The sequence below is a fragment of the Galeopterus variegatus genome, unplaced genomic scaffold (assembly GCF_000696425.1).
Source record: "Galeopterus variegatus unplaced genomic scaffold, G_variegatus-3.0.2 Scaffold5974, whole genome shotgun sequence".
Classification (NCBI taxonomy): domain Eukaryota; kingdom Metazoa; phylum Chordata; class Mammalia; order Dermoptera; family Cynocephalidae; genus Galeopterus; species Galeopterus variegatus.
Genome location: NW_007732085.1, coordinates 102,238 through 119,372, shown reverse-complemented (window position 1 = coordinate 119,372; position 17,135 = coordinate 102,238). Strand labels below are relative to the sequence as shown.

The 17,135-nt window shown below is 43.5% G+C and overlaps 1 protein-coding gene across 1 annotated transcript in view; it reads left to right on the top strand.

Moving 5' to 3' along the window:
- The first annotated feature begins 289 nt into the window (after positions 1-289).
- Positions 290-17,135, top strand: part of ZNF462 (zinc finger protein 462) — an 81,221-nt gene continuing 64,375 nt past the window's right edge. The window contains exons 1-6 of the mRNA XM_008590286.1: positions 290-539; positions 1,049-6,672; positions 7,444-7,608; positions 9,335-9,438; positions 12,416-12,534; positions 14,386-14,577. Of these exons, the coding sequence (XP_008588508.1) occupies positions 320-539; positions 1,049-6,672; positions 7,444-7,608; positions 9,335-9,438; positions 12,416-12,534; positions 14,386-14,577 (6,424 nt within the window). The 5' untranslated portion in view covers positions 290-319. The remainder of the gene's footprint in view (positions 540-1,048; positions 6,673-7,443; positions 7,609-9,334; positions 9,439-12,415; positions 12,535-14,385; positions 14,578-17,135) is intronic.

Here is a 17,135-nt window from a genome sequence, read left to right as displayed (position 1 = left end):
TGCTAAAACTTTGGAAGTATTAGTTTCACTGGTGAATGATATTTGAAGATATATCAAGCCAGAAGAACTTTATCTGGGTTTTTATTTTTTTCTTTGAAGTATGAAGTCAAAGACATCATCTCTATTATGTCTGATTTCCTTTCTTTGGTCAATGTTCCAGTTGGCAAAATCCAGTAAGAGAAATCTACTGATGCTGGAATTTTTTCCATTAGTGGACATGTAGCCCCATCTGCTTGAGGTATGTGATTAGTGCATTCCTTAAGATGTTTTGTTCTGACTTCTGCCACAGGTTCCTAATGTGAGAGGGTAGTCCCAGATCATGGAGGTGCTGCAGTGTGATGGCTGTGATTTTAGAGCCCCATCTTATGAAGATCTCAAGGCACACATTCAGGATGTCCACACAGCATTTCTGCAGCCAACTGATGTTGCTGAGGACAATGTTAATGAGCCACGATCCGGGTCCATGAATGCCAGTAATCAGACAGAGGTGGAGTTTTCCTCTATAAAGGATGAATTTGCAATTGCAGAGGATTTATCAGGTAAATCTGTACTTAACTCAGCATATCTGATATATTTTAATTGCTCTTGTTTAGTCTTCTATAACCATGATTCTTTATATATGTGGCTTCTATAGAATTTCTTGCTATTTATGAGCCATTTCTTTCATGATTTGGGCATCGTGTTTCTCTTCTTGAGTATCCTAGGTATCCTGATGTCTCCTAGTTAACTTTTAATTTTGAGAAAATCCTAGAATAAATATTGCAGTTTATGAAACTTGTATATTTATAGCTCTGTAGCTCATTTATAGAGATGGAGAGAGTGTTGTATCCAAAGCCATACACTGCATCTTCATCTGTGAGAAGGTGCAATCTATGTATGTTTATTAATGCTTCATGAATGCTCTTCAGGGCCTCATCCTGAGACTTTAGGAACTTTGAATGTGATGTTTATTAATGAAGAATAATTGAAATGGTACTGATTTGCATGATTGAATTTCTTAATTCTCTTCTGCTCTGCTTTTCTCACTTTCCTTATGCTTTCTCTTTAGGTCAAAATGCAACTGCATTGGGGACTGGAAGTTATTATGGCCACAGTCCAGGATATTATGGTCAGCATATTGCCCCTAATCCCAAACCAACAAACAAGTTTTTTCAATGCAAGTTCTGTGTACGCTACTTCAGGTCAAAAAACCTCCTCATAGAACACACTAGGAAGGTCCATGGAGCTCAAGCTGAAGGGAGTTCAGCAGGACCCCCTATCCCAGGATCCTTAAATTATAATATCATGATGCATGAGGGATTTGGAAAGGTCTTCTCCTGCCAGTTTTGCACATACAAGTCTCCAAGGAGGGCAAGAATAATTAAGCATCAGAAGATGTATCACAAAAACAATTTGAAGGAGACCAGTGCTCCCCCACCTGCTCCTGCTCCAATGCCAGACCCTGTGGTTCCACCTGTTTCCCTGCAAGACCCTTGCAAGGAACTGCCAGCAGAGGTCGTGGAGCGCAGCATCCTAGAATCCATGGTCAAGCCTTTGACCAAGTCTCGAGGCAACTTTTGTTGTGAGTGGTGCAGCTACCAGACACCCCGCCGAGAACGCTGGTGTGATCACATGATGAAGAAACACCGCAGTATGGTCAAGATCCTTTCCAGTCTGAGACAGCAACAGGAAGGGACAAATGTACCTGAGGTGCAGAACAAGAATTCCCCTAGCCCCACTTCCAACTCCACCTATCTATCCATGAATGCTGCAAGCCGGGAGATATCCAACACTAACATCTCCAACTTCAGGGGCTCCATTGGCAACTCCATCATGAGACCCAATTCTTCAGCTTCCAAGTTTTCACCCATGTCTTATCCTCAGATGAAGCCGAAGTCACCTCACAATTCTGGCCTCGTTAACTTGGCAGAGAGATCCCGTTATGGGATGACTGACATGACCAATTCTTCTGCTGATCTGGAAACCAACAGCATACTAAATGACTCTAGTTCTGATGAAGAGTTAAATGAAATAGACAGTGAGAATGGTTTAAATGTTATGGATCACCAGACATCAGGCATGTCTGCAGAGCAGCTGATGGGCTCAGATGGCAACAAACTGTTGGAGACCAAGGGGATTCCGTTTAGAAGATTCATGAATAGGTTCCAGTGCCCCTTTTGTCCTTTCCTCACCATGCATCGACGTAGCATCTCCAGACACATAGAAAACATCCATTTATCTGGAAAGACAGCTGTCTACAAATGTGACGAATGTCCATTTACTTGCAAGAGCTCATTAAAACTTGGGGCTCACAAACAGTGTCACACGGGTACAACGTCAGATTGGGATGCTGTGAATTCCCAGAGTGAAAGCATTTCTTCCTCACTTAATGAAGGTATGGTGTCTTTCGAGAGTTCGAGCATCAATGGTAGAAAATCAGGAGTCATGTTGGATTCCTTGCAACAGCAACAGCCACCGCCACTGCCACCACCACTACCACCACCACCGCCAACACAGCCACAGCCACTGCAGCAGCCACAGCCACCCCAGCTACAGCCACCACATCAGGTGCCACCCCAGCCACAACCGCCACCAACGCAGCAGCCACAGCCACCCACACACGCCCCACCCCTGCACCCTTACAAGTGCACCATGTGTAATTACTCCACCACAACTTTGAAAGGGCTAAGAGTCCATCAGCAGCACAAACATTCGTTCTGCGACAATTTGCCAAAATTTGAGGGGCAGCCCTCAAGCCTACCATTGGAAAATGACACAGACAGCCACCCCTCTTCCAGCAACACTGTGAAGAAAAGTCAGACCTCAATTCTTGGGTTGTCCTCCAAGAACAATTTTGTAGCTAAGGCCTCTAGGAAGCTTGCTAATGACTTTCCTCTAGATTTATCACCTGTGAAGAAGAGAACTAGGATTGATGAGATAGCAAGCAACCTGCAGAGCAAAATTAACCAAACCAAACAACAGGAAGATGCAGTGATCAATGTCGAGGATGATGAGGAGGAAGAAGAAGATAATGAAGTGGAGATAGAGGTGGAGCTGGACAGGGAAGAAGAGCCAACAGAACCAATCATGGAGGTTCCCACTTCCTTTTCAGCCCAGCAGATTTGGGTGAGAGATACCATTGAACCCCAGAAGGAAGCCAGCTTCAGAAATGTCACCCACGATTACAACGCCACCAATGGGGCTGAGATTGAGCTTACCCTTTCTGAAGATGAAGAGGATTATTACGGCTCCTCAACAAACATGAAAGATCACCAAGTTTCTAATACTGCTCTGCTGAATACCCAAACTCCTATCTATGTAACTGAGCACAATAATGAAAACACAGACTTTAGTGATTCTGGAAGGCTTTACTATTGCAAACACTGTGACTTTAACAACAAATCTGCCCGGAGTGTTAGCACACACTATCAACGAATGCACCCATACATCAAATTCAGCTTTAGGTACATCTTGGACCCCAATGATCACAGTGCAGTGTACAGGTGCCTGGAATGCTACATTGATTACACCAACTTTGAAGATCTCCAGCAGCATTATGGTGAACACCACCCAGAAGCCATGAATGTACTCAACTTTGACCATTCGGATCTGATCTACCGGTGTCGGTTTTGTTCCTACACGAGCCCAAATGTCAGAAGCCTGATGCCACATTACCAAAGAATGCATCCCACGGTTAAAATCAATAATGCGATGATATTCTCAAGCTACGTCGTGGAGCAGCAGGAAGGGCTGAATACTGAATCCCAGACCCTGAGAGAGATTCTGAATTCGGCTCCCAAGAACATGGCAACTTCCACTCCCATGGCTCGTGGTGGTGGTATACCTTCTGCGTTTAATAAAAGCACTTCTTCAAAGACCTTCACTCCAGAATGTGAAAATCAGAAGGACCCTTCGGTCAATACAGTTGTCGTTTACGATTGTGATGTTTGCTCATTTGCAAGCCCCAACATGCATTCTGTCTTGGTTCATTATCAGAAGAAACACCCCGAAGAAAAGGCTTCCTACTTTAGGATCCAGAAAACCATGCGAATGGTGTCTGTGGACAGGGGCTCTGCCCTTTCTCAATTATCATTTGAGGTGGGTGCTCCAATGTCTCCCAAAATGTCCAACATGGGTTCCCCACTCCCCCCACAACCCCCGCCACCAGACCTCAGTACTGAGCTTTACTACTGCAAACACTGTTCCTACAGCAATCGGTCAGTTGTGGGAGTGCTTGTCCACTACCAGAAAAGACACCCAGAAATAAAGGTTACTGCCAAATATATCAGACAGGCTCCTCCCACAGCTGCAATGTTGAGAGGGGCCGAAGGGCCCCAAGGTTCCCCTCGGCCACCTGCCCCCATGCAACAGCTGAACCGCAGCAGCTCTGAGAGAGATGGCCCTCCTGTGGAGAATGAGATGTTCTTTTGCCAGCACTGTGATTATGGGAACCGGACGGTCAAAGGTGTGCTCATTCATTATCAGAAGAAGCATCGAGACTTCAAGGCCAATGCAGATGTGATCCGGCAGCACACAGCCACCATCCGAAGCCTCTGTGACCGAAATCAGAAGAAGCCTGCCAGTTGCATGCTTGTCCCATCCGCTAATGTGGAGCGGGACAAAACTAAGCTCCGAGCACTCAAATGTAGGCAGTGCTCGTATACCTCCCCTTACTTCTATGCACTGAGAAAGCATATCAAGAAAGACCACCCTGCCCTGAAAGCCACGGTCACGTCCATCATGCGATGGGCATTTCTAGATGGCTTGATAGAAGCTGGCTACCACTGCGAGTGGTGCATCTATTCGCACACGGAGCCCAATGGTCTGCTCCTGCACTACCAAAGGAGGCACCCAGAACATTACGTGGATTATACTTACATGGCTACCAAACTCTGGGCTGGGCCAGACCCATCCTCTCCCTCTCTCATGATGCCAGCTGAAGCCAAAACATACAGATGCAGGGACTGTGTTTTTGAGGCTGTCTCCATCTGGGACATCACCAATCATTACCAAGCTTTCCACCCCTGGGCCATGAATGGTGACGAGTCAGTGCTGCTGGATATCATCAAGGAGAAGGATGCTATTGAGAAGCCTATCCTGCCATCTGAAGAGTTGGTAGGCCCTGTGAATTGTGAAAACAGTATGCCCACCCCACTCCCCGAGCAGGAAGCTGAATGCCCAGAGGATGCAAGACTTTCCCCAGAGAAAAGCATGCAGCTTGCTTCAGCCAACCCCGCCATATCCTCCACCCCATACCAGTGCACGGTATGCCAGTCTGAGTATAACAACTTACATGGCCTTCTCACCCATTATGGAAAGAAGCACCCAGGAATGAAAGTGAAGGCTGCTGACTTTGCCCAGGACATCGACATCAACCCAGGTGCCGTCTACAAATGCAGGCATTGTCCATACATCAACACGCGCATCCATGGCGTCCTGACCCACTACCAGAAGCGACACCCATCCATCAAGGTGACCGCTGAGGACTTTGTGCATGACGTGGAGCAGTCCGCGGACATATCCCAGAATGACGTGGAGGAGACGAGCAGGATTTTCAAGCAAGGATACGGTGCCTACCGGTGCAAACTGTGTCCGTACACTCACGGCACTTTGGAGAAACTCAAAATCCACTACGAGAAGTATCACAATCAGCCTGAATTTGATGTCTTTTCCCAGTCACCCCCGAAGCTGCCAGTCTCCCTCGAGCCCGAGATAACCACTGAAGTGAGCCCCTCCCAAATCTGTATTACTGAGGAGGAGGTGGGAGAGGAGCCCGTGTCCACTTCTCACTTCTCTACCTCGCACCTGGTCTCCCACACTGTGTTCCGGTGCCAGCTCTGCAAGTACTTCTGCTCCACCAGGAAGGGGATCGCCAGGCACTACCGCATCAAGCACAACAATGTCCGAGCCCAGCCCGAGGGCAAGAACAACCTCTTCAAGTGTGCCCTGTGTGCCTACACCAACCCCATCCGCAAAGGGCTGGCGGCCCACTACCAGAAGCGCCACGACATTGATGCGTACTACACCCACTGCCTGGCAGCCTCCAGGACCATCAGTGACAAGCCCAACAAGGTGATCATCCCGTCCCCACCCAAGGACGACTCCCCTCAGCTGAGCGAGGAACTGCGGCGGGCAGTGGAGAAGAAAAAGTGTTCTTTGTGCTCCTTCCAGTCGTTCAGCAAGAAGGGCATCGTGTCCCATTACATGAAGCGCCACCCAGGAGTGTTCCCAAAGAAGCAGCACGCCAGCAAGTTGGGGGGCTACTTCACTGCGGTCTATGCGGATGAACACGAGAAGCCCACACTGATTGAAGAAGAGGAGAGAGGCAGCTTCGAGAAAGCCGAGGTGGAGGGCGAAGCTCAGGAAATTGAGTGGCTCCCATTTCGCTGCATCAAATGCTTCAAGCTGTCTTTCAGCACAGCGGAGCTGCTGTGTATGCATTACACGGACCACCACAGTCGGGACCTAAAGAGGGACTTCGTCATTCTGGGCAACGGCCCCCGTGTGCAGAACTCCGCCTACCAGTGTAAGCACTGTGATAGCAAACTGCAAAGCACAGCCGAGCTGACCTCACACTTGAACATTCACAATGAGGAGTTCCAGAAGCGTGCCAAACGTCAGGAGAGGAGGAAACAGCTTTTGAGCAAGCAGAAATATGCAGATGGTGCTTTTGCAGATTTCAAACAAGAGAGGGTAAGGATATGTTTTGATTTCCCTTCCCCCAGGAGGCCTCTCATCACTGGTGCCCACGTGCACTTCTTCGTTGCCAGCCAAACTGCTGCAGGCTTCCTAGTGACTTAGCTTGCCAGAGAGCTCAATAAGTCAATTAAACGTTTCGAGCTTGATTATCCCCCGTTCTATGCTCACCCCTCTCCACCGTCCTGTTCCTCTCCCTCCTTCCCTCTGACTCCTCCCATGGCTCCCCAGGGGAGGTGTGGGGTGGTTTCTATGTATGTCTTCCTGCCAAGCAGCCTTATCTGAAGCCTAGTTATACAACAATGCTCGCTCTTCCCTAAGGCAGTTGTGGGCTGTCTCTTGGTATCATTAGCGCTTCTCAGCCATGTCTTGGTCTTCAGTGTTTGCTACATGAACTTAACATCTCAACGAGTAGATTTTTCTTATCAAGAAGTTCATTAATGGCACAGCTATGCAACGTTTCACCTGCGTAGTTGAAACTGGCTTGAAAACCAGATAACTTAGTGGCATTGACGATGATCTTCCACACAGAAATCTTCTCTACTCAGCAGACATAACATATTTGAGTTCCGCAGACTTTGCATGGTAGGCAGTGTGCCATGATGCTGATGATGAATTCTTATATAAAAAATACTCACCTCTATCTCCCTTGGTTTTTAATCTGCTAATCTGCCTTAAAAAAATATATATGCTAGTAAACTACAAGAATAAATACTGGCAATTGAGGGAGGGCTCGGAGTACTGATGGCTACTACTGTATTTTACCAGCCTTTTGGTCACTTAGAAGAGGTGCCAAAGATCAAGGAGAGGAAGGTGGTGGGCTACAAGTGTAAGTTCTGTGTGGAAGTGCACCCAACGCTCCGAGCCATCTGCAACCACCTCCGAAAGCACGTCCAGTATGGCAGTGTCCCAGCCGTGTCAGCCACTGTGAAGGTGAGAACGGGAAGGTCTGGACGAGCAGTCTTGTGTGTGAGTGATTCGAGTTACTTTCTAACCCCATTGCTTCAAGCAGCTCAGGAAAGAGCATCTCAGAATGTGGGCATTCCTGAGTCATGCTTGGATTGGTTTGGCTTGTTTTGATTTCTTTGCAGGTTGGACCTTCCTCATCTTTCTGTTCAGGGAAAGGTCAAGTTTTGACCTGGTTTCCTTCCATGCGGATAGTTCGGTGAAAACAGAAGGTGTGGGATTCTCCGTATAGGAGGCTTCGGGTCGTCTTTCTGTTTTGCATTTAGGTCTGCGCTCTTTCGAGTTGCCTGAGCTCTTGAGAGGAATCAAGAGGGTTCTGTTCCCACCATCGTCTGCTCCTCCCATGGCCTGACTGCTTACTGTTCTCATCTGGATGACGGTGCAGATCTCAGGAGGATCTCTTTGACTTGTCCTGGGCTGCACTGGGAGAGTGCAACAGACATTAAATCTAGAACTAAAAGCTTTCAAGTCACAGTTGCCCCTGAGAGCCCTTTAACCTGGTTTGTCTCCTCCATCCCCTCTCCCTGTATGGTGCTGACAAGTGCCTTTCCTCTTCTCCTGACCTTTGTTAGGCCACCTGTTACGAACATCATAATCCTAATAGCAGCTGCTGTTTGAATAAACGAGTCACTGTCCCTCCCTTCCAGGATATTGCAAAACACTTATCAGTTTTGAACACAGAAGTCAATTCAGGGTCTGTCCTTTCTCTCTGGATACATGAACCTGGTTTTGTCATCTGCCCTTCTTGAGCTTGTATCCCATTTTGCCAATTTAGCTTGAAGGTAAAGCTGCTACTTTTCTTCATCGAAGACTGATGCCATCCGTCTTTTGGCAGAACGGTGGCAACCCAGGGCAGCAGGAGTCTCACCTTCTTCCACACACTACCGTGGTGTGCCCAGGCTTGCTTCCTGGAACCACACAGGAGATTCCTGTATAATCAATAATCCAAGAAGCTACCTTGAACAGTGGGTGACTTAAAACCAGGCTGCTTCTAGTATATTTTGAACTGATTAAGCAGCAACCTTTAGTTAAGGCATGAAGTCACCGTCTGCGGGTGGGAGGCAGTGAGCAGGATCTTTCGCTTTGCTCAATTTCCCAATGTTGGCTCAAGGCTCCTATATGGCCCAACAACTCTGCTTTTTTCTCCTTGCTTTCTTTTCTCTGAGCCATAATCCTAACCCAATTCTATGTCAGTTGAGATGGGATCACAATTTGAATTTTCTTTTTAAGGTGGGGGATGAGTGAACAGTCTTCAGAATGCCCCTCTCTCACATTTCCCAGGCAGTAGTCACCTGTGTTTCTGTACGTTGACCTAAAACCACCACCACTGCATGAAGAATGACAGTCGGGCTTGCCCTCCCTCTAGGGGGAGCCAGAGAGGCAGGGGAGGAAGCTTTGACCGGAATGCTGATGAGTTTGGGAGAATGAAGGGAGAAGAGGAAAGCTGGACGCAATGATGATGGATATTTATTTTGTTGGTGGGGCATGTGTGTGTGTGTGGTTCTCTCAGCAGGAGGCTGAAGACCCTTCCCACTTGTTCCTGGATGAATTGGAAGCAGCCAAAGATGCCAGTGGCGCCCTGGTGGGCCGGGTGGATGGTGAACTCTGCTTGCTTGATGGAATGTTGGAGGATGAAACCCGGCCGGGGGGATACCATTGCAGTCAATGTGACAGAGTCCTGATGTCCATGCAGGGGCTGCGTTCTCACGAGAGGAGCCACCTGGCCCTGGCCATGTTCACCCGCGAGGACAAGTACAGCTGCCAGTATTGCTCCTTTGTTTCCGCTTTTAGACACAAGTAAGTGCTGTTCGGCAGTCGCTAGTGGTTTCTGGGAGATGTCATAGTAGAAGGTAGCTAAGCTAGGGCAGGAGAAGCTTGGATACGTAAAGCCCCACTTATGGTTTATACTTGCTACTGTATTACCTTGAGCCTCAGTCACCTCATCTGTAAAGTGGGGCTAAGAACAGATTGATTGGATGGCATTAGATTTGGCAAATGCAGGCATTTTTTAACATGAGAGTTGGGAGACTTGCTATGATTTACCCAAGGGGAGACACAGCCACAGGGCATAGAGTTTACTGATGCATCTGTCAAACCTAATCCTCATTTAAGAACATTCCGTTTGGAACACTAAGTTGCTAAAGATGTAAAATTAGGACTGTTAACCCATGTGAACAAAAAATTATTGAATTATTTTTAAAAAGATCTTGAAAGGTAAAGAACTTTATGGATGTCAAATAATTGCTTTGAAATATGGGAAGATTGAGGAAAGGGAGCTTTGCATCACTCATCACAGCTTTTCAAGTGTAAATTTGGGGTAGATGTGTAAGGCTTTTTGGGGTGATGGGAAGAGAGGTGGTACTGAAAAGAAGCAACCTTTTGTTGCCTTTTTCTTTCAACCATATAAAAGAGAGATAAATATTCAATAATGCATTCTGACAGTCTTGGATGAAGGTGATGGGTTATAAGATTGACATGCTGTTTATTCTTATGATAATTGAAAATAAATGATGAGCTGTTTGCTTCTTAAAAAATATAAAGTGCTAGTTAGTGGTTATTGAAAAGCAGGAGGAGGCAGTGTTTTGACAGAGATTAGGATGGGTTATTACTTTTATTTTACAGAGCCTAATCTTTGCCATCAGATCCATACATTGGCATAAAACTTGTGTAGTTCTCTTCAATTCATTATGTATTTATTGAACAGACTCTATCACATTGTCTGGCACACAGTGGAACCTCCGTACATAATTGTGAATAAACAAGTATCCGCTGTGCTAGGCACTGTGCTTTGGGGGAATATAAAAATGAATGGGACATGGTCCATGATCTAAAGGAATTTAGGATCTAGGGTTAGTTTATACAGCAAACATACAAAAACATAAAAATTTATTTTATTGAAATATATTTATTATACATATTTGTTGGGTATGGAGCTAAATATCAATACATGTATACTATGAAGACACATGTCTTTGAAAAAAAAAAAAATCAATAAAATTCTATGATGTTCCAAAGAAGGGAAGTGTTACATCTACTTTAACAGGATCAGGATGATTTTATGGAGTAATGAGCATTTCAGTTAAGCCTTAAAGTAGGAAGGTAGGACTTGAGTGGTTTGGAAAGGACATGTGGTGTGGAGGAAAAGATGAGAGGGCACAAGTGGAGCAGAATGTAAGGCTCATTGTGAGCCTGGCTGGTGGTTCATGTGGACTAATCCTTAAGTTACATGTAAAGGAACAGTGGAAGATAAAGTCTGAATACTTGAGTAGACACCGTGTTTAGAGTCTTTAAGTGCCAGGAATTAGTACTTTCTAATTTACATTACTGGTAATAGGGAGAGTCAGAAATGAGTAATCATAATTGCTAACATTAATTGCACCTCCCTGTACTCATATACCAGGCTCTGTACTAAGTGCCTTCAATTATTACTCCGTTTCATTCATAAAACAGCCCTATGAGGTATGGTCCCATTATTATCTCCATTTTAGGGGTAAGAAAAGTGAGGCCTAGAGAGGTTAAGTAACTTGCTTGAGGTCATACAGCTTATAAGTAATAACTGGAATTTTATCCCATGCAGCCTGACTTCATAGCTCATGCTCTTGAGTTGAGAAAAATGATCAGGGAGATCAACTGAGAAGCAGTAATGGTAGCTGATCTAAGAAATTAGGGAATGGTTCAGGGAACGTGTCTGTGTGCTGCAGAAACATTGACTCCATGTATGGCATCAGGGACAAAGTAAAGTACAAGTGGCACCTAGAGTTTTAGTCTGGTAGACTGAGAGAATGGTAGTGCCATTTACAGAAACAACGAAATGAAGTAGGTAATTTGTTTTGTAGAAAACGCTGATGTTTAGGACGGGTTGAGTTTAAACTAGCTAAAGGACATCCAGAGGGAGATGTCCAGAGGCACTTGACAATGTTGATTTGGAGCTCAGGAGAGCATTATATGTTTAAATGGTGAGTAGCACCGTTCTCATATGAGTCACCTAGGATGGAGTTTAGGGCTCTTGAATACCGATACAAACTACAACTTCTTCCCATACCTCGTTTGGTTGATTTATTATTTTTTAGACTAATTATTATGAAGGACTGGGGATTTGATATAATGAACTTCCTTCCTTATAAGTAGCTTCTGGAAGACTGATGTACAGCTAACAAGGTTGTGTTTATCAAAGGGACAACCAGCCTTTTGATCACGTGGCTCCTTTAAACACACTTCCATCGCGCCTCCACATTAACAGAGATGCTAGAAACAAGGCAGCACCTTGCCAGTAGGTCAACTAATTTGAAACTTCCCTTCCCCACTCTTGTGTTCACAATGAAAGTAGTATTAAATTTTAGAAAGAAAGTTAGCGCTTTTTAAATGCTAAATTTTTCTAATTCTCATTCTTTTTTTTTTTTTAAGTTTGAAGACTAATTGATAGGCTCTCTCACTGGCTTGACAGAAAACTTGAATTCACTCATATTATACCTTCTCTTTTTGGATGCCCTCTTTCCATTACTTCTGGAAAAGGAAAGATAAGGCTCTATCATTGCCATATGTCTCAATCCAAAAAGATCCCTTGATCTCTTCCTTTAGCTTTCCCTCCTCTTAGAGTAAGTACAACAAGTCTTGCCAATTTACTTATTGTTTTAGTTGGTAAGCATCATCATCAGATAGCAACCAAAAGGACTTTGAATGGCTTAGAAGTGGGATTCCTGGAAAAGGGTGGTGAGAAAATGTAGCATGCAATGTTTAATCTTATCATTTACCTTTTTTTTCCTCCTGCTTGAAGTTTGGATCGCCATATGCAAACCCATCACGGACACCATAAACCATTCCGATGCAAACTCTGCTCCTTCAAGTCCTCCTATAACAGCCGGCTGAAAACACATATACTCAAAGCTCATGCTGGTGAGTCGGTATTCGTGGTGTACTCTCTGAGTCTGAAATCCACTGGTCTTTATTAAGTGACATTTTAAAAGTCTCTTGCCCCACATATGAGGGTGAGTTATTCTCAAGATGATTGCATGTTCAGTTTTATTTTTATATAGTAAAGAAAAATTAAAGAAAATCACCTAAAGCCAAAATAATACAAGGTCCATGTCATCCATGTCATGGTTGATTCTAAAAGGTAAGAATGATACTGTTTTATTTTTCGAAGAAAGTTTAAAATAACCTAACCTTTCAAATAGCATTGCAGAGAATTGTCATATCCACTAAAGATAATTCCCAACTAAAATAAAGTTAGACCCTTAAGGAAGTTTGAAGCTGAGTATTAGTCTGTACACCAGTCTGTTTGTTTTCACTGGTCCACAAAACATTTATTACTAAAGATCCTGTTTTCTCCTCCTCTTCTTCCATTTCTTCTCTGATTATTAAACTTCATCTTAAAAATAAATGTTTAAAAATACATGTTCTTTAGAGAAAATTGGGAAATGAAAGAAGAAATATAGTCAGTCATCTATAGTCTTATTATCTAAAGACCACTGTTATTAACATTTGATATATTTCCTTTCAACCGTTTTCTCTTATAATTATTTTTAACAGTTGTGATTATAATGTAATCTAAAACATATTTTACCCTTCTATGTATCTTTAGTTGTCTATGTTATTACAGATATTTCAAGAATTTATTGTAATGGAATGGTAGTTTATCAAGAGAATATGCTCACATTTACTGAATTGTTTCCTTGTGGTTGGAAATCGAGGTTGTTTTATATCATATTCAAGCATAAATAATGTATCTTTCTGAATAAAGCTTTCTATATATTAAAGGATATTTCTTTAATAGAGACTCTCAGAAGTGGAATTTTGAGTTGGAGACACAAGCGTTTCTAAGTCTATTATGACTAAAAGCAAAATCGCTTTCTGAATTGATCGTACCAATATGTATCTGTCCAACAATATAAGCATGTCCATTTCACACCCTTATTTCTTAAAATGTAATTAATGTAAAAGCTGACTTATGGCAAATGTAAATCACACTATAACTTAATTTGGTCATGATAATCTGTGCTGTATTTCAGTGTCATAAACTTAATTAAAAGAAAAAAACTTATTTTACTTAAATGATCTTATTATTCAAGAATATTGGCAATACACATACACACTCACCCTTCCCTTCTCCCCGTTTATGTGTACAGCGCTCCATTGGAGAAATGACTTATTTTTACTCATTTCCGAACTATTGATTAGACGGGTAAATGGTGTTTTATGCTGAGGTTTGTGAACTAGTCCTATACATATATGTATATACCAGCAATGTGTGGGGTGAGGAAGTATATGGTTAGCAAGGAAGTAAAGAATGCACTCAGTGACTGTGCTTGAAAGGCCACTGGTAGATCTTTGGGGAGAAAATTCAGCATATTATGTTCTGTGGTTGATAAAAAGGCAACCTTGACTGAAAACTGACACAGGCATTTCTAGTATGGAGACGGAGAAGGAAGGATTGAGAAACCCTTCTGAAGGAGGCATCATGGACAGTCGGGTTTCATTCCCTATTGGGGAGTCATCCCAAGTAGAGCATGATATGGAAAGGGACCAGGTCACTTGATTATGGAGCTTGTGGGAGAGTTTCCATCCTAAAGCAGCACTGTGGTTGTGGGACTGGGCAGGTAGTTGGTCTATGAGGGTTCATAGACGGTGAGTTTTGAAGTTCATTCTCTAGAGTGAATTAACCGTGTCATTTTGTTTTCTACCCCTGCCTTTCACCCTTCTCCCCTCCTTTGTTCTGTTCTGCCCCTCACCGCCATCTCCTCCCAGGTGAACATGCGTACAAATGTTCTTGGTGCTCATTCTCCACCATGACAATCAGCCAGCTGAAAGAACACTCCCTCAAGGTCCACGGAAAAGCCCTGACCCTCCCCAGGCCACGAATTGTCAGTCTCCTCTCCTCACATGCCCACCACTCCTCCCAAAAAGCTACCCCAGCTGAAGAAATGGAAGACTCCAACGGTAAAGATTCCAAGCCAGAGTTAACTGCTTAGGGTTGGGCGGGGCTGGGATTAATTGCCAATCATTCTCTCTAGAGAAAAATTGCATGTGAAAACAGGATGGTTCAAGTGAAGGAAGAAATGTGCAAAGGCTGAAAAAGTAGAGAAATTGGAGTTGGAAGGAGAAGTGAACTCGTTGAGCATCTGTGTGATGCCACCGTAAAAATGTCAGTCAGGACTCATGTGAGCATTGCTGGTGGAAAGAGCATGTTGTGTGGGATGGGTTAGTGTTGGATGCTTCTAGTGCAGTTTCAAGCAAGAAAGCAAATGGAAGACCAGACACATTTCTTTATTTGTTTGTTTGTTTGTTTTTATATCCTGTCTTGTTCTAAAAAATAATTTTATACACACACACACACACACACATACACACGTGTTCAGGGTGCCAGATACATAAGCTATTGACACGAAATTCAGAGATGCTGAATGAGTGGATCAAATATGACTGGGTCACGGGATACGTTAGGGGCGGAAGGGTGCTGAGAAAGCAGTAGCTGGGAGGAGAGCTTAACTGCCCAGTTTTGGAGCTTTAGAAGAAATTCAGGGAGCTGTGGAGAGGGTCTGCTCACTGGCAGAGTGACCAGAGCTATAGAGGAGAGAACGATAAGCCGGTCTTGGAGCCTGCAGTGATGGCAACGTGAGCAAAGGGAGAGTTCAATGTTTTAATCAGACCAGAAAACAGACCTGTTTTGATTACTCAGCTCCCCTCAGTTGACTGCACAATAAGATACTTAGGAGAGAAGTGGAGGAAGTCTGTGGGTTCTTAGAGGTATAGAAGACCTCGGAGCTGATCTCTCCCAAACTCCTTGAATGTTTGAATCCCTTCTGCAGTATCTCTAGTAGCTAGTTAACTACCACCAGCCTGCTTGCTTCCCAGGTCAGGGAACCGACTGTCTCCTAAGGTCTACAGTTACACTCTAGGTAGGAGCCTAGTGGACTGGAAAGAAAGTGGAACTGGATTTGAATCTTTCTTCTATCAACGCTAGTCATGCTTCCCTGGGCAATCTTAGCTTCCTGTACTCATATGTGTAACTGGATAAAGATTATATCAACCAATTATCTTGAGAGATTAATGAGAAAAACATACCAATGTAAAACACCTAGCCTAATATAACCTCTGACATATAGTAGGTATTTGATTAATGGTTGGGTTTTTTCCTGTGATTTTCATCTTATGGTTGCAATTCTGGCCTTTGGGACCATTTATAACAAGTATGAATTTTGGGTTATTTTTAATGTAAGGATTTAAAACAAGTGACTGTTAAGGTAACCTAATGACCCGATGGCCCAATTTGTCATCATGGTCTAATTCTCAGATTCTCCAGAGAGTAAATGAGTAATCTTTATTCATGAAGTCTGTGAGCACACACCTGTAGGAGGAAATTAAAGGGTAAGTCCTGAGACGAAAAGCTGCCTGTATTGACATGTAGAGCCTGGTGGCCTTTCCTTTGCAAATTATTAAACAGTGTGTTAGACACTATAGTTCCTTACTGGTGTCCCTTGTCTTAAAGGACTTCTACTTAACAAAGAAGGCTTGTTATGATGACTACAACTTGTAATGCAGTGAGCACACAATTTCCTCAACTGTTGTGTAGTAGTTTAAACTGTAAGAGGAAGCCTGTGTTTCTTGCTTGTTAGTTTTTCTTCCAGGAAAACTTAAGAGTCTCAAATGTAGGGCTTGGCAGGAATACTTGTGAAAGGGTAAAGAAAATATCCCCTTTGCACCATGAGATTCTATTCACTAGAAAGGATTGGCATATTGCAACCAGAGGACAAAATATAATTTGACCCAAATTTTATGATCTTTTTTAAACATGGTTTAATTAATTGCTTTCATCTAAAATGGAAGCTACACCTGTGGAGCCATTTGGGTGAAATTTATTCATCCAAACACCATTCCCAGCAAAAGCTTTTCCTGGGACATTTCTCTCAGTGTCATACCTTCTTTTCCTTTTGTTCTTCTCCCCTGAAAGGTGAGATTCAGTCACAGGAAAAGAGAATCCTATAGACTACCACCACATAGATCATCTTTCTCTGCATAGGCTAAGAGTTGAGTTCAATCAACTTCTAGAGCCCGTACTTCTCTGCCAAGAGCTGTACAATGCAGAGAAGAGTCGGAAATGAATACAGTACTCGTCTGGTCCTCCAACAGCTAAAATCAAAAATTTGAAAGCTATTATCAGCAATTACATCTATCTCACATCTAACTACAACCCCAAGCCCGAGGCCTAAGCTTTACAGGGATGATTTCAGATTCTTGGAAGTTGGGCTGTGGAGAAGGGTCAGTGTGACAGAAACATGACAATATGATATTGAGTAACTCTCTGTATAACACAGATAGTGTGTCTTTGTTTAGCCACAGGAAAATAATTTGCAGTGTGTGAAAGTGAGTTGTTTTTTTCTTCTTAAGAAAGAACATAGTAACTGTGAAAGTTCTAGAGGGTAACTATTTAGTGAAGCCTATACAAAGTCATTGGACCTGTGGTGTTTTTTTTTTTTTTTTTTTTTTTTTTTTTTTTT